Source organism: Botryllus schlosseri, chromosome 1 (genome assembly GCF_051294905.1).
Source record: "Botryllus schlosseri isolate E-star chromosome 1, Bs_hap1, whole genome shotgun sequence".
Classification (NCBI taxonomy): domain Eukaryota; kingdom Metazoa; phylum Chordata; class Ascidiacea; order Stolidobranchia; family Styelidae; genus Botryllus; species Botryllus schlosseri.
In genome coordinates this window covers 7,111,498-7,132,909 of record NC_137236.1, presented here as the reverse complement: position 1 = coordinate 7,132,909, position 21,412 = coordinate 7,111,498, and the positions used below count along the sequence as shown (strand labels likewise).

At 38.6% G+C, this 21,412-nt stretch overlaps 3 protein-coding genes across 4 annotated transcripts in view; all 3 read left to right on the top strand.

Annotated features, from left to right (window-relative positions):
- Positions 1–21,412, top strand: part of LOC145432885 (uncharacterized) — a 202,393-nt gene that overhangs the window by 80,377 nt on the left and 100,604 nt on the right. The gene's annotated exons all lie outside the window — the stretch shown is intronic.
- On the top strand, positions 723–2,354 carry LOC145438466 (kelch repeat and BTB domain-containing protein 12-like). Its single transcript, XM_080315802.1, has one exon. It carries the CDS (start codon positions 723–725, stop codon positions 2,352–2,354), a length of 1,632 nt encoding a protein of 543 aa, XP_080171928.1.
- Positions 6,025–21,412, top strand: part of LOC145433270 (uncharacterized) — a 223,208-nt gene continuing 207,820 nt past the window's right edge. The window contains exon 1 of the mRNA XM_080310318.1: positions 6,025–6,592. The gene's annotated coding sequence lies outside the window, so the exon portion shown is untranslated. The remainder of the gene's footprint in view (positions 6,593–21,412) is intronic.

Here is a 21,412-nt window from a genome sequence, read left to right as displayed (position 1 = left end):
CGCTGTTTCCGTTGTTTCCGCGTTTTAGGGTTCGTTTTCCGCTGTTTCCGCTGTTTCCGCTTTTCCGCTTTTCCGTCTTTTAGGGATGCCCGCCTATTTTTTGACATTATTGGTATACGTGACTTTAATTTTTAGATAAGATTAAACACTCATTTCCACAAGTTGGTTTCTCTTTTTTACATAGTTATGATCACCTTGTGTCTTATTTAAACACATAACGGTAAATCCAGCACTTGATCCAAGAGTTTTTTTTTAACATCCCTAGTGTTCAGGTTACGTTTGAAATTCATTGTCTCTCTGACTTTGTCCTATCTGTTCCCTGCAACCATGGCTGTGGACTGTGGAGTCATAGTTTGGCTAATTTTTCGCTTAATGGAGTTGGAGTCCCAAAATTACTTGCTAAATTTCGTTTCTGACCAATGCTTATTAGTAGTGAGAGTGTGTTGGCTTGAAACCATTTATGATTCACAATCAGCAGACAATGTGCCGTCTGCAACGGTAGGCCTATAAAATAGGCAACAAGCTATAAAATATCAAATGATAACTTCACCGACAGTGCAAAATGTACGATACAAACGAAATGCAGGGGTAAAAAAAATATTTGACTTTTTGAAGTCAAAAAAATCGCCCTACTAATCATCTTTGCTTCAAAAACAGTGCTTGACTATATCATAATAATCATAGCATCATTCTGTACAGCCTATTGTGGATGATTGACAATCATGGTGCAGATTGTATGTCCAAATGTAGAGAAACATTCAGTGAAGATGATGGAAGAATTACATCGAATGAAGCAAGAGAACGATCATTGTGATTTCACAATTCAAGTGGGAGATGACGTCTATTACACTCACAGAAATGTATTGTCGGCTGGTTGTGCTTATTTCAAAGCTATGTTAAAGCACGATACAAAAGAGAGTCGTGAAGGAAAAGTTGTTTTGAAAGGGGTCGATTCTATGTGTGTGAAAAGCTGCATCGATTTCATATATTCGGGCAAATTTGAGATTCCTGATGAAAAGATAAATGATCTTATTCATGTCGCAATAATGATGCAGTTGGAAGACGTGAAGCAGGCAGTATCTGACGTTTTGGAGGGATCACTTAATGTAGAGAATTACTTTTCCACAAGAAATGTTGCCGATATGTATGGACTGGATGCCGTCTCTACGCGATGTAGAGCATTTTTTCTTGAAAATATCGTGAAAATATCCAACCAACCAGAATTTGGAATCGTTGAAAAAACTAGCATCCTCAATTTTGTGAAGTCAGAACAATTTAAGTTATGCGAAGAAGAAAAACTAACGTTATTGTTCAATTGGGTTGAAAAAAATCGCAAAAATCAGGAACATTTGTGCGAATTTCTTGAAGCAATCAAGTTTGATGAAGTCTCTCCGGCATTTTTAGAACGCGTTTTGGAAACAAACCTAGTCATCAGTAACGACTTAGGACTGTACAAGTTGATCACTGGACATCTTTTGAAGGCTTCAAAAGCATCACAGAAAACAAACGAAGAGATCGGCAAAGATGAATTAATAATTCTTTTTGATGATGAAGCAAATTGTATCAAATCCTTCAATCCAGTAACTAAGAAAGTAGAGAAGTTTCATGATGAGAAGTTTAAAAATTTAGCACATTTCTCGGCGATTTCTCTAGACTCGTATATCTACGTTTTATGTGGGAATAAATCAGTTCATCGGCTCAATTTTCAGACCAAAAATTCAAAATGGGAAAGGAAGAAAGATATGATTTGTGAGCATGGAACCTATCCTCGTGTAGTTACTTCGTCAGGATTGCTATTTGTTATTGGAGGAAGTTTTCCTAAAGCAACAAGTGTGGTGGAGGTATTCACCCCACCCTTGAATCAATGGATTCAACTAGAAGACAAACCTGCCGCGATTTGTTTCACAAGTCTTGTATCATTGAATGATTCCATCTATTGTATCGGAGGTATAGGGCAAGATGAAGTCATAGTTTCATCATTCTGCAGATTCACTCCATCCTCATCAGAGTGGGTTGATCTCGACCCAATGAGATATGCTGTGTCTTACAGTGGTGTTGTTGCAGTTGAACAAAAGATATTTGTGATCGGTGGGATGAGTGGAGGAAGAAAGAAAGTCAACAGCGTAGAATGTTACGATGTTACTTCAGCTCAATGGACTTCATTATCTTCTATGAATGCTTGTCATGGTCGAGTTTGTGCTTATCACATTGGCAAGTGCATTTTTGCAGTAACAGATGGAGGAACCCCTAATGCAATTGAAAATTATGATATATCGCAAGATAAATGGACTGTAGTGAAGCCAAAAGTTGATAAGTGTTGTCGAATTTACAAATCCGCATTTGTGAAGAGATAGATTGCACTTAACTCAGCAAACTTGTGCAAATTACTGGCTTCTCAGTTCTGAAGCAAGTGCAGTAGGGTACTTGTAATGCAAATTACTCTGAGTTTAAAAAGAACGGGATTTGTAGTTCAAATGGAGAAATCTCCCCTAAACCCAATCCCTGGCTACGCCATTGTTAGTAGTGTTGACTCCAAGCTAGCAATACCTGCAAGAACGTCACACAACAGAACACCAGTATCACTATTCACGCCAAACTACTCGCTTACAAAATTTGCAACTAGAACTACTCTTGACCATCAACTAACTAACTAGATTAGTAGTTTGTACAAGTCTGCAGCTGAGACATGAATAAAAAAATGAAGTCGCTCACGAGCACAATTTTTGATTCATTTCATTTTGAATCCATGATAATTGCCTTGAAGATTGTGCATTTTTTGTTTCAAAGCGGCAGAACTTTGTTAGTCGAGTTTTTGAAATTTTGGCATGTGGAACCTACTTTTGGTAGATTTGTGCCATTTGATGAATGTCATAGCAATAGTAACTTGTAATTTTGTGGAAATATACAAAAGCGCATAATACCGTGATTACTGTCTGCAGTTTTAGTTGATACAGCGCATCATATATTTACAGTAGTTACTTACTCAATATAGGCTAAATATGATCGATGATTTTAATGACTTGGAAAATTCATTCCACAACGGTTTATATGGCCAATATCAGGAGTTGGGAACCTACTGATTACTGTCGGCCTCATAAGTCGTACACTTCACATAATTCAATATGAAAAAACCAGCAGCACTCAGTGGCTCGCGAAAAAGTCAAATCAGTGTGGATGATCTCTTCCTTGTATAGCCGCACATGATATTGGCTCAAACTATTCGCTCTTCAAAAGGAATACTCACAACAGTATGCACTTCCAAATAGAGCTTAGGTTTCAAGCTACAAGTTTATATGCCTGTCTTATTTTATGAGAATCGTGCGTTAACAATGATTAAGCACGAAATTAAATCGGATGAAATTTTTGTTTATCTTTTTATTTTCATTGTTTTTGATGAATTTGGGTGAGCCTAATAAAAAGGTGTCATTTTTTCGCTATCTATGATCAAGATACCGGATTTTCTCGCATACTCACACTAACCATTTCGATTATGTTTATATGAGACGACTATCGGCAACTCGTTATCTACCACATCTTCTGATACGATGGCCAGGCTTGAGCAACCTATTGTATATAGATTCATTGATTTACTTTTATAACCACTCGTGATTTTGTTACAGTGGATTGCAATCAGAAGATCACGATATTGGATAACGTGTCATTTAATGGCAGTATTGGGATGACTCGAGTCAACTTTTTCGTATGACTTGACTTGACTTGACTCGAGTCACTTTGAAAAAATGACTTGACTTGACTTGTCTCGGCGCTTCAAAAATGCCAATTGACTCGTGACTCGGAGCAGAATTAACGAGTCAATTTCAAGTCAACGGTGTAGATTAAATCACCTCATTATATATATGTTCGGATTTTTCGCGATACGAAGATGTCACATGTGAGGGCAATCAGTCATTCGCTGATTTACTTTACTGACCGCAAACGACACGATCACAGCTTACGTTGTCGTAGTATAGTAGTAGATTAATCTAATAGCAACGTATCTTTTTTCTTAGACGGCTCAGTGCATGTTTACTCAGTGCTCACTTTTACAAACCCTTAAGAATAATTTAAATCGAAATAACAAATATTATGTGTATACTCTCGCGGATGTGCAGATGTGTAGTGTAGCCTACTGTACCATATCAATTTGTTTCAACTTGTCGAGGCTTCGTATTCGATTCTCTATTGTGGTTGGTAATAACAGACTGTAACATGTAGGTATACACAGTTACTCACATATTTTATGAGCATCGTGAGCGATACAACACCTTTTGCATGTATATTTGTCTTTATATTTGTTATTAGATTCTATCTAATTAAATGGCCAAAGGCCAATTATTCTGTCTTTCACCAGTTAGCAAAATGTAGTGACTTTGCATCATCATTCATACTTCGAAAATTCAATTTGACTTGAGTCGTGACTTGACTTGTGACTTGACTCGAGTCACCTCCAAAAAACGAGTGACTTGACTTGACTCCAGTCAAAATCTGCAATGACTCGAAATCACTCGTGACTCGAAGGTTGTGACTTGATCCCAACACTGCCACAGTGTATAATAATACTGCCGGCAATTCTAGTTGATACAGCCCATCATATATACTTAGTTGCTTATTCAATATAGATATGGTCGATGATTTTGATAACTTGTGCAATTCATTCCAAAATATTTATATGGCCAATATCAGGAGCGGGGAAGCTACTGATTACTGTAGGGCCTTTAAATTTTTCACTTCCCATTATTCAGTATGAAATAACCCGCGGCATTCAATGACTCAATGCACTAAAATTTCGAATGTGTGTGAATGTTTTCTTCCATCTTGGGGCACATAAGATATTTACTCAAGTTATTCACTCTTCAAAAGGTATGCTTACAACAATATGTGTTCGAAATAGAGCTTAGGTTACTAGTTACAAGTTTATATGCCTATCCTACTCGATTGTGTTTATATGAGGCGACTATAGGCAACTCCTCATATAGGCCTACCACATCTTCTGGTATGATAGTCAGGTTTGAGCAATCTGTGTTGTATATAGATTCATTGATTTTACTTTTCATAACCACTCTTCATTTTGTTATAGTGGATTGCAATCAGACGATCATCATATTCATATTTATATATTATATTATATAATTTAATGGTGTAGTCGTCTGCTATAAGATGGCTTCGGTGATAAAAGCAGTTTACATGATAATCTCAGCCGATCTCAATCAGTTGGATTCTGACATACATCAACGCGTGAGAATTTTATGCGGGAGATAAAAGTGAGCAATTCTGGATTTATCTTTTTGCAAAATCAATGATTTTGGATTAGATTATTTGCCATCGAAGCTATTTGGGGATGTTCTGAAATGATAAAATTATCAACAATAAACTTAACTCAACCTCTAGTAACGATCGTATTTCTGTCTGTGAAATTAGAATTTAAACCGATTCTAACCCGGTCTATCCTTTCCTTCTCGTAACAGGCAAAGATTTTCTTTGGATCAGAGTCAAGGGAGTTTTATCGGGCCGCGTATTTCCAACCCACAATTAGGATGGACATCGGTATTCTATTCACATCACAATTACCAGCTCATATCCAGAGGTGATCGACGAGAAAGTTCCTCTGCTTTTCAGAATACTCAAGTTGGTTTTACCTGCTTTTACGACTCACTCGAGTGGTTTTATTTTTGGTTACGGTACTTCAGCTTTTATTATAAGTTTTTAGGTGAAACTGGAAACTGCTTACTTTTTACACTATGAATTTATATCTTCTATATCTTTTTCATGAATGAAACATTAGAAAAATGGCTGAAATACCACACGGCTCGCGGTAACTAAATATATTTTTGAAAATTTGATGTATTTCTATTGTCATTATTCATTTCCCGTTGGTCACTTAGTTGCTCCATTTAATTTCCAAAGTAGGCTACCTCCTGACGATAAACTGCTATAGGCCTACGTATACCGCCCCATAAAAAGTCAGATGTCACATCTCAAATCCCCTAGGTCCCCAAACTTGATCCAATGCATTGTAGTAAACTCGGTGTTGGCGACTTGAACAAAATGATATTCTTTCACCGCAAGCGAATCTGTCCAACGGCTACTTGCTAATTGACGAGTCCTTGAACTAAGGGTTATCCTCGCGTTTACTGCACATTCTCCTTGAGAACCCGTTTAAAAGCTTGCATTCATGCACTGATCTGTATTCGTTAGAGGCGATTGTGGTTGACCTCTTCTGCGTTACGGAAAAATACATCGACGTCAGACATTGAGCACTGGGGAATGTGTAATAATGGTTTTGACACGCACGAGAACGGCTCTGTGATGCCATAAAGATGAATGAGTAAATCAAAGTGAAACACACCCTGCACAGTAAAAAATTTCCTATCCAAGAAGAGAGCATTTTTCACATCTTATGGCTCTATACAGTTAAAGGTGATTGGTGGAAAACTATTCAATAGCTTCACTGTTTTTGTTCAAGACACATTCAAGTAGCAGTGCTAGTCTTATCCTTCCTGATGGATAATAATGAGATTTTGTTTCAGGCTTTATCTCCTGCCAAAAGACAAGATCTCTTTATCAAGATTTCGAGGGATAGTGATGACTACAGGTGAGTTTCTGTGTAATTTTGTGTAACATGTCCAGAATTGGCAACGGTATAGGATATCGCAAACATTCTGTTCACAATGTTCACAGTATCAGTGTGAAATGAATCAATTGAAATTGAATGGATTTCTATACCATGATGTCATTTCTTGTAAGATGTTGCTATCCTTCGCATTGGCACACCAGATATTTACATCCTACCTACGCCTACGTCCAGCATTTACTCATTCTGATTTGACAAAGAAATCATGCAAAAAATATTGTGCACGGTTTTCCAGTAAATTCGGACTGAGGTAAAGTGTGTTAGCTGTATAGATGTACTTCTGATTCTAATCTCATTTATAAATAATATGTAGTTATCGTTTTACTTATAATCTAATTTATTTATTTACAATTATGATTGTAATCGAATCAGTGTTTGCATTTTGCTTCGTGTTGCCAACAAAAAACTACCCCCCTTCATTCCAGCAACGCCCTCACTCAGGATGGATTTCTGGCATGGCACCCAATTGATCAAAGGACCACCCACCACCGGGAGTGATCTGTCAGAATGAGCCCCTGGTCCCACCCTTGGTCCGAACGCCTACAGGAAAAGTCGATTGATCCCGATTTAAAAAGGTGGGTGAAGGTTGGGCTTGGCGGCGATTCTACATCGCTGTTTCAGGAGCAGATGTGGGCAAAGTGTTCGTCGTTGGTACTCGACTGAAAGGGTAAGCAGTGTTGTAAATTTTTTTTCAAGTACAAGTAGAAAATTTCCAAATAGTAAAAAAATATAGTATTGTGGGCCTAGTGGAAAGATTGCGAGCATCAAAAATCTCCTGCGAAATCCAAATTGTAACAAGCAACTAGTTTTTCCTAAAAATCTGTGGAAATAGAAGTGGAAGAATATAAAAACCGACCACGTGAGGTAGTTGTAGATGTAGACAAAATCTACTTACAGAACTCTGAAAAGTAGAAGTTCTGATTCCTATCATCCGTGCAATCTTTCTTTCAAGATAGGATACCAGAATAAGTGCGGGTCCCACGGAAGATGGTGAGTTTTTTTGGGTCATTCCTCACAAGGGTTGGGATTTAGGGATTAAAATTTAAACCCCACGATTTGGATTTTTACTCCCCAACCCTGAGATTATCGATGTAGAAATATGCACTTGCAAGTCACATACATTTATTGTAATACAGACTCAAAATTGTGACAGCACCGAAAATATCATTGTTTAAGGCGTTTTCTGATTATGATCACTCTGTTTGACCTTTCTATTCCAAATTTGCTGTTTTTACACAAACCTCAATGTCAGCTCTAAACAGCAAAATGTTTGTAACAATAGCTCTACCCATTGACTAAATGGTTTGCGGGCAAAAAGTCAGCTGGTGCAATCTGATATCTTGTGTTAAACGGTCATTCGGCTGATGTAAACCATGAAGTTTTAGAAATTAGAAGCAAAATTGCTTCACATGATCTACCCTAGCTTGCAATATCAAAAATTATATGATTCAATCGGCTTCCGGTTTTCTGAAGATGTTTCGTAGACTGCCGTTGAAAACCAGCGTTAGATCGTGATGTGGTAATCTCGAACGCTGATTAGTTTTTAGCATTAGCGTTTCCGAAGGATTGCAGCCTTCCGATTAGGATTACGACGGATTCGATGTATTTTGTTAACTGAGGTGTATAAATTTTGCGTGACCTTTAAAATGATGTACCGTTAAAAAAAATATTTAAGACCACTGGTGTAGTTCATAGTTGTGCCATAGTTGGTATTATCGTCACGGCAATGTAGCGTGTTCAAGACAGTAAGCTGATATTGTAACGCTGCTTTAAGAGCAAAGCAAATGCTACTACAGCTCTGATAGATGCTTTCTCGATATCTCGTGATTTCAGTAGAGTTGATCCCGTGATTCCAATGCTAGTATTGACTTGACCCCCTAGTATTTTTGCAGACCGAGGAGGACGTAAACCGGCCCAGTCCTGTGCGACGTTTCAAAGCCAGTAAGAATGTGGCGGCTCAATCAAACGAAGAGTTCGTCAAATTCAAACCCAAGACCCCCTGCCTGGGTCGCAAGTTTGTCACGACGACGGAATCAGACATCGAATAAAATTTCAAATTTGTCGAGGGAGAACTCATTACGAAAAGCGCCTCCTTCAATTTTTCGACATCTAGTGTCCAGTTGAAGCCCGCTGCAGGCCCCAATCAACAATCCAACTCGGACCCCAAATCAAACAATTGACCCAAAAAGGCAGATGCGTTCCAGACAGGCTCAGACAACTGGATAGATTTTGTTACAGAAGAACCGTTTAGTTCAAAACAAACCAAGCTTACGATACATACATTTGGCATTCTCGTGCTCATGAAAACGAACTATGGTTTGATATGCACCGCTAGGCTTACACCTGCCGTATTGTCGCCGCTTAAAAGGAGATCGAGTCTGAGTGGTGGGTCGTGGCATATTTGCAAAATGAAAATTGTGTCACTTCTATAAAAAGGACAAGGAGCATTGCTTTTTGGCAGATATGTTAATCCTGACTATTTCCAACGCCAAAATACGGTCTCTTTCTTGACTTGGTAATAACAGCAATTTAGATTCCAAATTCTAACACTTACTATGTACAGGTGATCTTACAGATGTTTTGATTATTTTGCTCTAGTTACAACAACTATTTTGACATTTTCACTTTGTCTCAGTATTTTGAATAATATTATGTTGTTGTTTGCTGGACCTGAGGCTTTGGAAGAGCAGATTTCTATAAATATATCAACACTAAATTTAGGACACGACTGTGTTCAGGTTAGGCTTGAAATTCAATGTCCCTCTGCGTTTGTCCTATCTGTTGCTTACAACGGCGTAATAGGATGGAGTGAAAAATTAAAATTTTTGAATTTCGAAAAAGTATCTTGATTAGGGCTGGGCACAAAGATTCGAGTACTCGAATCTGAATCGAGTATTAATTTTAATGATTCGAGTCGAGTAGTAAAATACGATTTTTTCGAGTACTGAAATTATACGCTTCTCGCCACTGAAAGTTAATTTATCAACGAGTATTATAGTTTCGATACTAATTTTCACTGGTGAAGCCTTGAAACCTTGATTGGCGGTATCGTAGCACACGAAACATATGGTACGAAGCTACGAAGATTACAGGACGTAGCACATTTCCGAAGTCAAGATTATCTCACAACATTGTCACCAAGTGGAATGAAATCGGTATGGTCGAAAAAATACCAAATTATCATTTATGAGACGGATAAAAGGCATTATATTCCTTGTGGGGGCATAAACGGTACATATTTGAACTTTGACGTATTACATTCTCTTATGACGTCATAACGAGTGATACTCGACTCGAAGCATATTACGTGATTCAGAATCGAATCACTCAGGTACTCGATTTTGCCCATGCCTAATCTTGATATGTGGTGCCAAATAGCAAATAAATAAATTCTGTCATCAATTTTGTTTCGTACGCCCTCTAGTGGTCGTGCACTTTCACCGAGCGAGCCGAAAATAGCCAATTTCGCCATATCTTGATAACCGCTTACACTAGAAAGTCAGTTTTATGCTTAAAAGATGCAGAAGCAATATGTTTCTATCTCACTTCCACAGAACTTACTCTTGAAAATGAACAGAACAAAGTTACACGCAAATTAAGCACTGAAGCAGTGGGTGGGATGTCAAAAGCGTGTAGTGATTGATCTTATGACTGAGCAACATACCTTATCAATTGCAACTACTTTTCGAAACTTGCTCAAACAAATGAAGCCCCCTCCAAGTATAAATAGGGCTCGGGCATCAATAGTGACTTCTAAAACTGTACCTAAAACGGCGTTCATCGGTAGTGCGGCCTCGCGATTTCGATAACCTAAAAACAGTCACTGTAAAGACATTTTTACCAACATGCTGTTGTAGGGTTTGTATCACATGCATCACAAAGCTCCTGATTGAAAGCACAAAAATTGGAGATCCACATTCAAAACAAAAATATCAATTCTATATTGGAAACAAAATATTTGCGAGACTTCAGTTTTTGTCTGATGAGGCCATCTTTACTTTTGAATCCTGAAACATGCGCAGATGCTTTAGTCATCACTGCCTGGTTGTGGCCAGAATATCTGGGCGAAATTGGTGATTATCTTGGGTTTTCCAGCTCGAGATCTGACAAGGTCATGGTTGCAGGCGGCTTTTCGATATGTCTGATTTTAAGTTGACAATTTGGAAGATGTAGAATCGATATTCATAGTTGGAATTCGGAAGAATCTGATGCTGGTGTCAATGTTGCTGTTTTTAGGTTTGGTTTCATTTATATATCCATCTAAGTCGCCAATTGGAAGCAGATCTGCAATATTTAGAGGCTGAGCCGATCGTTCATGCAAGATTGTTGACTCTCACATGCCAAATTTACAAGGTACTGTGTGGGACAGAGTTATCATCGAGAAATCTGAACTATGTCTTGCTCAATTCCGCATGGAAGTCTATTTTGTGTCATGGTTTGAAATAAAAATGCACAATTCCGTTGTTGATGGCGCAAAAATTGTCTACGATATAGTTTCCTGTTCCTCGTCTAATGGAAAGATCTACTTACCCCCACCCAATAGCAACTTAACTAAGAGGTCCATCGACTACTCGGGACCTATCATCTGGAATGCATTACCACCACATATCCGTGAATTGCCCTATAATAGATTCCAAAAAGCCCTACTTGGTCACCTCTTATCGTCACACTAACACTGTTGCCATACCTCGTCCAGACATTGCTTCATTGATCATTTGCTATACCATCGTTTAATTTTTCTTCTATTTTATTTTTTTTAACTACTGTAACATTTTTTACAGCCAGACTGCTTAGAGTCAAGTGTACCTGTTTGATGCTGGTGTGATCAGACTAGATGACCTTCACGGTCTTATCGGTCATTCCTACCTAATACCGAATACTGTGCAGTGTGCATGCATATTTTCTGTACCATCACCACTGCCGTGTGTTATGTATTTTGGTTTGATGAAAATAAAGACTCTCTCTCTCTCTCTCTCTCTCTCTCTCACAAAGCTGCCTGATACATGAATTCGTTCTCTTGCAATATCTATGCTACAAAGAAATGCTTATTTTGATCACCCAGAAAATGTTTAGCTGGGAATGCTTGGTGACGAGGAGAAAAGCGTCCGAAGACTTGTAGAGATTGCAGCTATGCTGGATCAACCACATCGTACCAAATTCAAATTTACGACTTTGAAGTTGGATATATAAATGAAACCAAACCTAAAAAAAGATATTGCACAGCCGCCTGAAATCAAGACCTTGTCAGATCTCGAGCTGGAAAACCCAAGATCCTCACCATTACGGCTGTCATCCTTGCCACAACGAGGCAGTGGACATTGTGACAGTGGTCACCGATGCATCTGTCCATGTTTTAGAATTCAAACGTAGAGATGGCCTCATCAGACAAAAACTGAAGTCTCAAAATCATACGAAATATTTTAATACTAAACATGATATTAATGTTTGTGCAGCCTGTACAAAAATTTTCTGTTTCCAATACAGCATTGATGTTTGTGTTGTGGAATTACTTTGCGTTTGTCAATGATGACTCATGCTCGTTGATTGTTTTCCTGTGTTCCTACCGTCGTTAGTATTTCGCGTGTCGTAGTTCTGTTAAGGTTTGGTCGTGAATAAACGTGGTCGTACTTGTACTGCATCGGTATAGCCTTCTTTGATAGAAGATCAAGGAATAGTTTAAGAGGAACACAACAGTTTGTGTTCTGAATGCGGAATTGGGAATTTCAATTTTAGTGTTTTCAATCCGGGGCCTTGTGATATATGTGATACAAACCCTACAACAGCATGTTAGTAAGAAATCTCTTGACGGTCACTGTTTTAAACTTATCACTATATCGCGAGGCCGCACTACCGAAGTACGCATTTGTAAATGCAGTTTTAACAGTCACTATTCGATGCCCGAGCCCTATTTATACTTGGAGGGGGCTTCATTTGTTTGAGGAAGTTTTGAAAAGTAGTTGTTATTGATGCTCAGTCATAAGATCAATCAATACACGCTTTTGACATCCTATACCCACTGCTTCAGTGCTTAATTTTACCTATAAAATCAGAACAGAAAAAACTTTTTTCTGTTCATTTTTAAGAGTAAGTTCCATGGAAGTAAGATAGACACATGTTGCTTCTGCTTTTTTAAGCCCAAAACCAGCTTTCTAGTGTAAGCGGTTATATCAAGATATGGCGAAATTGGCTATTTTCGGCTCGTTCGGTGAAAGTGCACGACCACCAGAGGGTGTACGAACCCAAAATTATGACAGAATTTATTTATTCAATGCTATTTGGCACCACATATCAAGACACATTTTTGAAATTCGAAAATTTTCATTTTTCACTCCACCCTACTGCGTAATAGTAAATTATCATAATTTTCTGCGAAATGAATTTTACACAATTGGATTTATTACTTGTCTACTGTTTCCAAAAGTAAACTATTTTGAAAGCATGAAATTGGGAAATCTAGCAAGTTGTCGACCTGATAATTATGCGTGAACAACTGAACATTCAGAACCGGGGCGGGCAACTTCTCCATTCGGTGGGTCGGATTTCTGAATCGATACTTCAATCGTGTCTTTGTCCACCTGTACAAGGAATAAATCGCATTTAATATAAACTTTGAGCGTAAAGCATAGATACCAAAAACAGTAGTCAATACAAGTACTTTGAACTCTCTGGCTGCGTGTTAGAGGTACAAACCCTCGGTTCTCATATACCTAGTACCCTCTGTTACACGGAGAACACTGTTTGAAATTCGAGAGAATGGTTGTAAAAGAAGTGTAATATGACGAAGCATATATTTTATTGAAGTTTATTTGAACTCATATGGAACAGATGAACTTAACCCCACCAAAAATTGACGTGTAAGCGTAAAGAAAAGGGTAGAAATGTAGTGTAGAGTAATCTGAACTTGAAGGCATTAATGTAGTATTCGTGTACCGAGGATAAATACAAGGAACGAACATTAACGATCAGAGGTATAATCTGTCGGCCATTTTAATTGAGGCGAAATGTGAACTCGCCGGCTGTATAGTCAGTGAATCGCGGCAACCACATATTTAAATCTAGCTTGGTAGAGTGAATAACTGTTATCGCTTAATGGGCGATGCGAATTCAGGAAGTTATAAAGGGTCAAATTTCATAATCGATGCCATATGGTATAACTCGAATGAGATGCGAAGACCTATCGTTGCGGCAAAGTTAATATGACGGCGAGCAGCGGACTTTTAATTTACCAAATTAATGCGACCTGTAGTTGCGTTTTTTTTATATACATACGGGAATACATGACCTTTGGAATTATTGTTGAAATTAGTTCGGTAAGCTCACGTCAGAAAAACGACAATTGTATGTGATCCTAAATTCACACTCAATTTGAATCTCCATTCACGCGGGTGAAAAGCGCCGTGTGTTAGCGATCGTGGGGATGCGTTGTCACGGGTATTTGACATAGCACGTAGGAAAATGTGAATTACGATCTCACCTTTATAGGGGAGATACAATAATAGCCTGATCATTCGCGCGTTATTATCTGTGCTCTCCCGTATATACCGCATGATGGATGTTAATTCTCATCTGCTTTGTACAATTGATCGCTTGGTCAGTATGGTAAGCGTTTGCTCTGTAATTAATACTGTGCAGAAGTGCATTATGCGGTGCTTGGCGTTGGGTTGTGCTGTCAGGTGCTGATGAGGCGCGAGATTCGCGGCGGTGCGAGTTCTGAATTAGTTCAAGTAGTTTTGCTGAACGGACGTTTTCGACACTGGCTTGCTGGTTGGTGATGCAACATGATAACGAGATTACCATATGGATGGCCGCGTAGTGAAAACCCGCGTGAACCTACCACTTTTTGATCATGAAACTCGAGAACAATCCATCTAAGGTAAACACCCAGCTACGTATCTCGTGCGGCCGATATAAATATACAAGCGAAGATATATCTGACGTGATACTGTATCTATACCAAAGTAATGTGACCTGTAGTTGTATTTTGACCCTTTTAAAACTCCGCAATTTTGCAACTATTCGGTGAAAGAAAACATAAAGTTAACTCGACGTTGAATTTCAATAAATTCACCTCAGGAAAATCAACAATAGTCCGGGATTCTAAACTCGCACTAAATTCGGGTGATCAACGCCGTGTGTTAACAATCGTTGGCATATGATGTCGCATGTATTTGACACAGCGCGCAAGAATATATGTATTCTGGTTTCGCCCGTACAAAGAAGATACAAATTATTCGTGCGGTACTCTCTATGCTATAATCCAGTTTAGGAGAACCTCGAATGAATTTCGTGTGCGCATAATGAAACAACAGCGCCCGCTGGCGACCTAAAGAAATATATGAACAAAAGTCGCCCTTTTATTAAAAAAGGGGGGCTATTTGTGATGCGCTAGGTCGTCGCTTCGACCAATTATGGGCCAGCCAAGCTAAGGTCGTACAGGGTATGCCTCTGACGCCTAAAAATACTAGGATCCCGGAGTTCAAGCTAGGCTTCGCATGAAAACCCGAATTGAAGAATTCTTGTTGTTAGACGTTGTTGTGTGTGGGTTGCTGAGTAAGCTTGTAAAAGGACTGACAACCCAAAGGTAATGTATTTCTCTGAGTGGGGGAAAGGTGATTGCAGCGAGCGAGGTACTGCAATGTATTGGTTTGGCACAAAATCAAAAAGGGCGACCGATGTTTCTATCCAAATAAGGAGCCGAGGCCGAATCGTGACACTTAGTTATTTCTGCTCGTGCACGAAGTCGTTATAATGGGTCATTTATAATGATGAGGGAGATTAACTCGCACACGAAGCTGTGCCATTTTGGTAGCTGGTAGAGCCGAAAACAATTAGTTAATGGCCGCGGATGGAGCACGAACTGTGATTCATAAAAAGATTAAAAAGAAAATAACTCATCACGAACTGGGCCCGAAACTTATAGCCAGCTCTTGGCAGGGAAGACCTTGTTTGTTTTTGAAACAGAAATGCATATAAGCAGCCTCGAATCACCATCTATCCAGTCCAATTCGGACTCCAACACGAAGCGGAGGAATTGAAGCTTATAGGCAGACCGCATCTACGCACGGACGAGGCTGGCATTGTTGCACCGAGGTTACGTCATCGAAGATCAGAGCGTATGTAAATTTAAGTTTATTCAGTATTTGATTCAAGATAAATGACCAATTAATTTGTCCTACACCCAGTTGGCAAAGTGTAGTGACTTTGCATCATCATGCAATCATGCATACTTCGAAAATTCAATTTGACTTGAATGATGACTTGACGGTACTTGGCTGGGCTCGGGTCGAAATGTGTAATGTCTCAAGGTGACTCGTGACTCGAAGGTAGTGGTTTGATCTCCACACTGTTCTGAGGTCACAAGAGTTTATGGTTATAGCTATTCTGGAACACAGTGCAACTGTATAAAAAGTGCTAGTCGATTTGAATTCAAAGAAAGGGAACGCTGAAAGACAGAGAGGGTTCGAATTGTATGACAATTGCTAAAGAAAAGAAAAACTGACTTGTGGATGATATCAGCAGAGGTGGTCAAAGTAGTCAAGAAAGCTACTCAAGTAGAAGTAGGAGTAGCGACGGAAAAATCTACTCAAGTACAAGTAGAAGTACTTCTTCAATAAGCCACCTAAAACTACTTGAAGTAGAAGTAGAATTAACTGACTTTATATCTACTCAAGTAAGTAAGTAGTTTTGAAAACAGTCTTAATTCGTTCGCATGGACTGTCAAAAGCTGCGAATTGAGCTATGCGGCCCGTGCAGGGAGCTTGATTCGTATTGATGCATCCCAGGAGGTATCAACTTTCGACATAATAACTATTGTTTCGCATCATGGGATGCAAATTATAGTACTGATATGAAAATGCGATACTTATCTTTTGTTTACTGGAACACCCCGTTTTTAGAGAATATCATGGGATTGCGCCCTACCCCATATTATAAGGCCACAAGTTTAGGCAAAGAGCAATACGTAGAAAATGTGTCGGATACGGTTACATCACTTTGCGTGATTATTATACGTTAATTAAAATGAAATACAAATACCACTTCTAAAAAGCGGAGAATATATTTCCTGTATTTTGTCTACAAAGCTTAAAAGGTCATCTGCTAAAACAGGTGTAACGTTCAAAAAAGCTGGATTTTCCAGATTATCAAGACACGTAACGGGCTGCTAGATTACAATATGATAGGCAATTGCTAGATTGTGAAACAGTAGTTTCAAACGTTGTGGTGAGCCATATTTACTGTGATGAAATATTTGATAAGGACGACAATGCGGTGTGAGAGGAACCAAGCATCCGGTACCTAAATTACATTCACTGATACTTTCATGAAAACATATTTGTCACTCCATTACTACTATGCGCGAAGCGCAATAAAATTCCTGGGCTTTACTTGACTCTTATGAATATTAAATGTTGGTACTCCATGAAAACAGCCGCGGAATTCCTCAAGTTATCGTTCGTATTGGGGAATTAGACTACTTCTACTTGACAAACTGAAAATAGCGAAAATTAAGTAAGTAGATCACAAAATATTACGAAGTAGAAGTAGAAGTAGAGAAAATCAGATCTACTTGAATAAGTACCAGAAGTAGAGGAAAACTACTTGAGTACTTCCAAAAAGTAGAAGTACTTCGTGACCAACCACCTCTGGATATCAGTCATATTCTGTTGTAATTCGAATGGGTGATGACTAGGTCCATTTTTATATGACCTTAAAAAATCAATTATATGACTTTATTTTTGGGAAAATATGACTTTATATGACTTTATGCGAAAATCGTGTATTTTTACATGTAACCAACGTCACTCATGGAACTGACGAGTAAGACATGAACAACATAACAGTAATACGCATCCATTTTTATTTTAAACCACTTTTGTAGTAGTTTCATGTAGTGTGGAATGTTGGAGACTTTAAAGTTACGATTGGACGTAAAATTACTTTAGTAAGGAAAATGAGCGCTCCACAGACGCTGATGTGGGTTGACACTTTGCAGTTTTGCATACAGCGCTGGTGAAATGTCTTGTCTTTGTAGCTCCATAATTTGTTTCACATCGTTTTTGTCCAATCGCTTCTTAATGTAATTTTTGAGCTCAAGCGGATTTTTTGCGAATTCGAGGGCATTTAGATCAGCATGAGCCTCTTTGATAGTGTACGTTACATTTTCAGTATCAAGTTTGAAATATTGTTGTAGTGGAGGCATATTTCTGTTAACTCGTCCACTTTGGCTCGTTCACTGAATCTTTGACGCTCTTTATAAAAACTCCTTCAGCTTCCCATGCGTTGACTATTTCTTTCACTTGTGGAAGTCTCTGAACTTCAAATGACGTCCCACTTCAGTGCACAGTAGAGATGTACGGATCATGGTTTTTTAAGATCCTGATCCAATCCTGTTTCATGATATCATAATCCTGATCCAATCCTGATCCTGTTGCAATCGCATATTTCACTATCCGAGTCCAAAAATAATCCTGTTTTCAAAAATTGCTTCATGATCCATGTTATGAGCAGCGGTAAATATCATATTACAATATGTGGTTTCTGGAAAACATCAACAGAAGCTGAAAGCAGGATGAACTTACAAAATAATAGTAGTTCACACACTGCAAACAGACAGATGATAACTAAAATTGTATGCAAGAAGTGCGACGTGGTCATCGCTAAGATACAGACTGACAGAAAAAAAAGAAATGATGACACAATCCGCCTGACCTCACTTGAAAACATCGTCACCATTCACCAGCACTTTTCAATACAACTAAAACATCTAGTAAGCTGTCTAGTAATCTGTAAGCTGAGAGTAAGGATCTTTTTTTAGCAATAGTATTCCCACACAAACTGAAAGCCCTTTCACAGGATGCATTTGATGCTGCATGCAGGAATACTGATTTTGATCACCCCAACACCCAACAGCAAGTCTACTGAGATTTGGATACCTGGCAATGATACTGAGATTCGTTCAATATTTCAGTAAGCCGATGTGATCTCCAATCTCCGAGTCACTCAGAGGACTCCTAATATAATGTATGGTAGTGTTCGAGCTCATCAGTTGAACTTTGAGATAATATTGGCAGGATGGCAGCACATGACATACGACATACCCAGCATATTTCCCATCTTGCTTGTCTACGAAATGTCGGAACTGTCTCCAGACATCACTTTTCGTCTTTGTGGCGGTATTTTCGGCCGTAACAATGTCATTCCGAGCTATCAATTTTAAAATCTTAGACATTCTGAATTAGACAAGAACCCCAAACGATATCAACCAACATCAAGATCTGACAAATTTCCTAAGCGGAAAATATATGTTATCAGACATGTAAAAAATATAGTTTATAAACTCCGAAAAGATAAGTTTTTGCCTGTTCTGAATCTGAACATGTTGGACATGATTCTGATCAGGTTTTCCTTAAAATAAAAATCCTGTCCTGATCCGGATCCGGCAAAACAGTAAAATTTGGAATCCGGATCCAATCCTGTTGCCAAAAAATCACCCGGATTCCTGACCTGTTAGAATCCAAAATCCTGATCCTGTACATCTCTAGTGCACAGAAGTAAAACAGATTATGTAGCAACACAATGCAATGTGTGACCTCATAATGCAATGTGTGACCTCGTAAGTCTGCGACTGTAATGTTATGTAGGCTAACCTTACAGTTTGCCTTCGTTCAATCGGAAATTGCCTTACTTTCTTAGTGCGTAATTGTTTCATTTGGCACTTTTTATTTAAAGTATACAACAATATGACTTTATAACTCAAATATGATCTAACCAGGAAAATATGACTTTATATGACTTTATAACTTTCTTAATATACCCCATATGGATGCGGTTTTTGCGTTAAAATTGATTTCACGACTTACTGATGCATAGAAAAAGATATGACTTTAAATGGCCCTAGTGACGACATATGAAATCCTTCGCGAATATTGCCGTTTGTTCTCAAACATGCGCAGTATATAGTCCTAGTCGCCATTGATGAAACAAAGAAGGCTACACCATATTAACACATTTTATCGATAGTATTCAAAACGGATCATGCTTAACGGTATTGATCCATATCTGCAGAAACCCGCTCGAATAATCAATACGAATAGTATGTAATTCATTTACGCGAAAATTTGAGTAGGACAGTTAGTATAGTTTAATTAAAGTCCAGAGATACTAATGTCTAGAGATATAAAAGCAGGAAATGACGAGTGCTTATGCCGCGTTTAGTCAATCAGTTTTAATAATATTTTCATCATTTCAAAACACCACGAAACTGCGATCCAGGGCAGTAGTACTAACTATCCTGCCGCGTGTATAGTAATTGGCTGCGACAGATTTGGCGGGATGAAAGTGTCTAGTTGAAAGTGAGCCTGACTCCAGTCAAGATTTGAATATGCCGAAAAACACTCTATTATTTCGTGTAAGCTTACATGGGCCGAACTAGGACCAAGAATTAGTGAGGATGAAAAATAATCACTAGCAGCGATAAAGTTTCCGTAGGGTATGTTGCGGCGTTGTAAATATGTGGTATCGCAGTGCGCCAATTGTGCCGTTCGCTGTGCATATTTATGCCGACAATAAGGCAGGTGCCTTTGTACCTAGATATTCCATGGTTTTGTCAGCATTTTAGAGCATTCTTGTTTAGTGTTTTTGAGGACAATTTACCTCGCTGACGTAAGATGAAACGCACTAACTCAAGAATAGCTTCAGAAATATACCGACTTGTCGCATTAAGTAATAACAAGGACAAAGTCAAATTGGATTTATTATTGGTACTGCCAGCAGGCGACTCGAACCAGGCTTGGACAACTAAATAATCCTAGTCGTCTAATCTCACGGAATTAGAGCGAAATGCCAGTAATCTAATTCTAATTTTAACATAATTTGAAAAAGCTGTGTAGCTCTAAATCTCATCTAATTCGGAAAAGCTGAAAATTTTTTAGTTGTCTGGGTCTGACTCGAAATGGAAATATATTTAACTATATCTGAACGTCACAAGTGCTACTATTCCGGCAAGGTCAATACACTCAATACCATTCTGATCAGGACGTCAATGCCCCTGTGGAGACGCTGTAAATGGTCACGGAGCAGCGAGCCAGTTCGTTGGCTACTGTGTCCATTTTGTGTTGTCATGTGTATCGGGGCCTTGTGTCGATTTTACGTCCTAGCGCTGAAGCGCCAGTATAGTTGCCGGCTATCTAATCGCAAACAACAATGTCAACGGATTTCAAATTGCTACCTCGGTACCTTGGTGGTAGATCCTGGAGAAGACCGATATACTTTCCAAAACGATTAGGGCTACTAAAATAATGGATCGATACCTTGGTCTTTAGACCAAGAATATCGACAGACTTTCCAAAACGTTTTAGGCACCAACTACAATAAATACAGAAATATTATATAACCGGAATTACTAGGCCTATAACATTAGGAATACTTCAGGCCAGTACTGCTAATATAAAGACCTTAGAAAAGTAACCCATGGTTGAACTTATCCACACATTCGTTTTTCGAAACTGATATGTCGATGATGGAATATGACACTAGCCTAAAACCCGCTTTGTCCGCGTATTCACTTTACGAAGTGAATGCGCCTGACGAGCGCCATTTTGTCGTATTGCAATCATGACGTGTATGAACTATGAAGTTTACTGTATTGGCAAAAATCAATCTGCAAAAGGGTATTTTCATGGGAGGGTTTACTATGACGTATTATTGCAACGTGACGCCTATCTTTCCTATATTGTTCAAGTACTGCATTTACCTAATCTTTGACATTTACCATCATATTGC

Bases quoted from the DNA above. Each gene is read 5' to 3' on its own strand.
- LOC145438466 (XM_080315802.1), top strand. From the start codon at position 723: ATGGTGCAGATTGTATGTCCAAATGTAGAGAAACATTCAGTGAAGATG.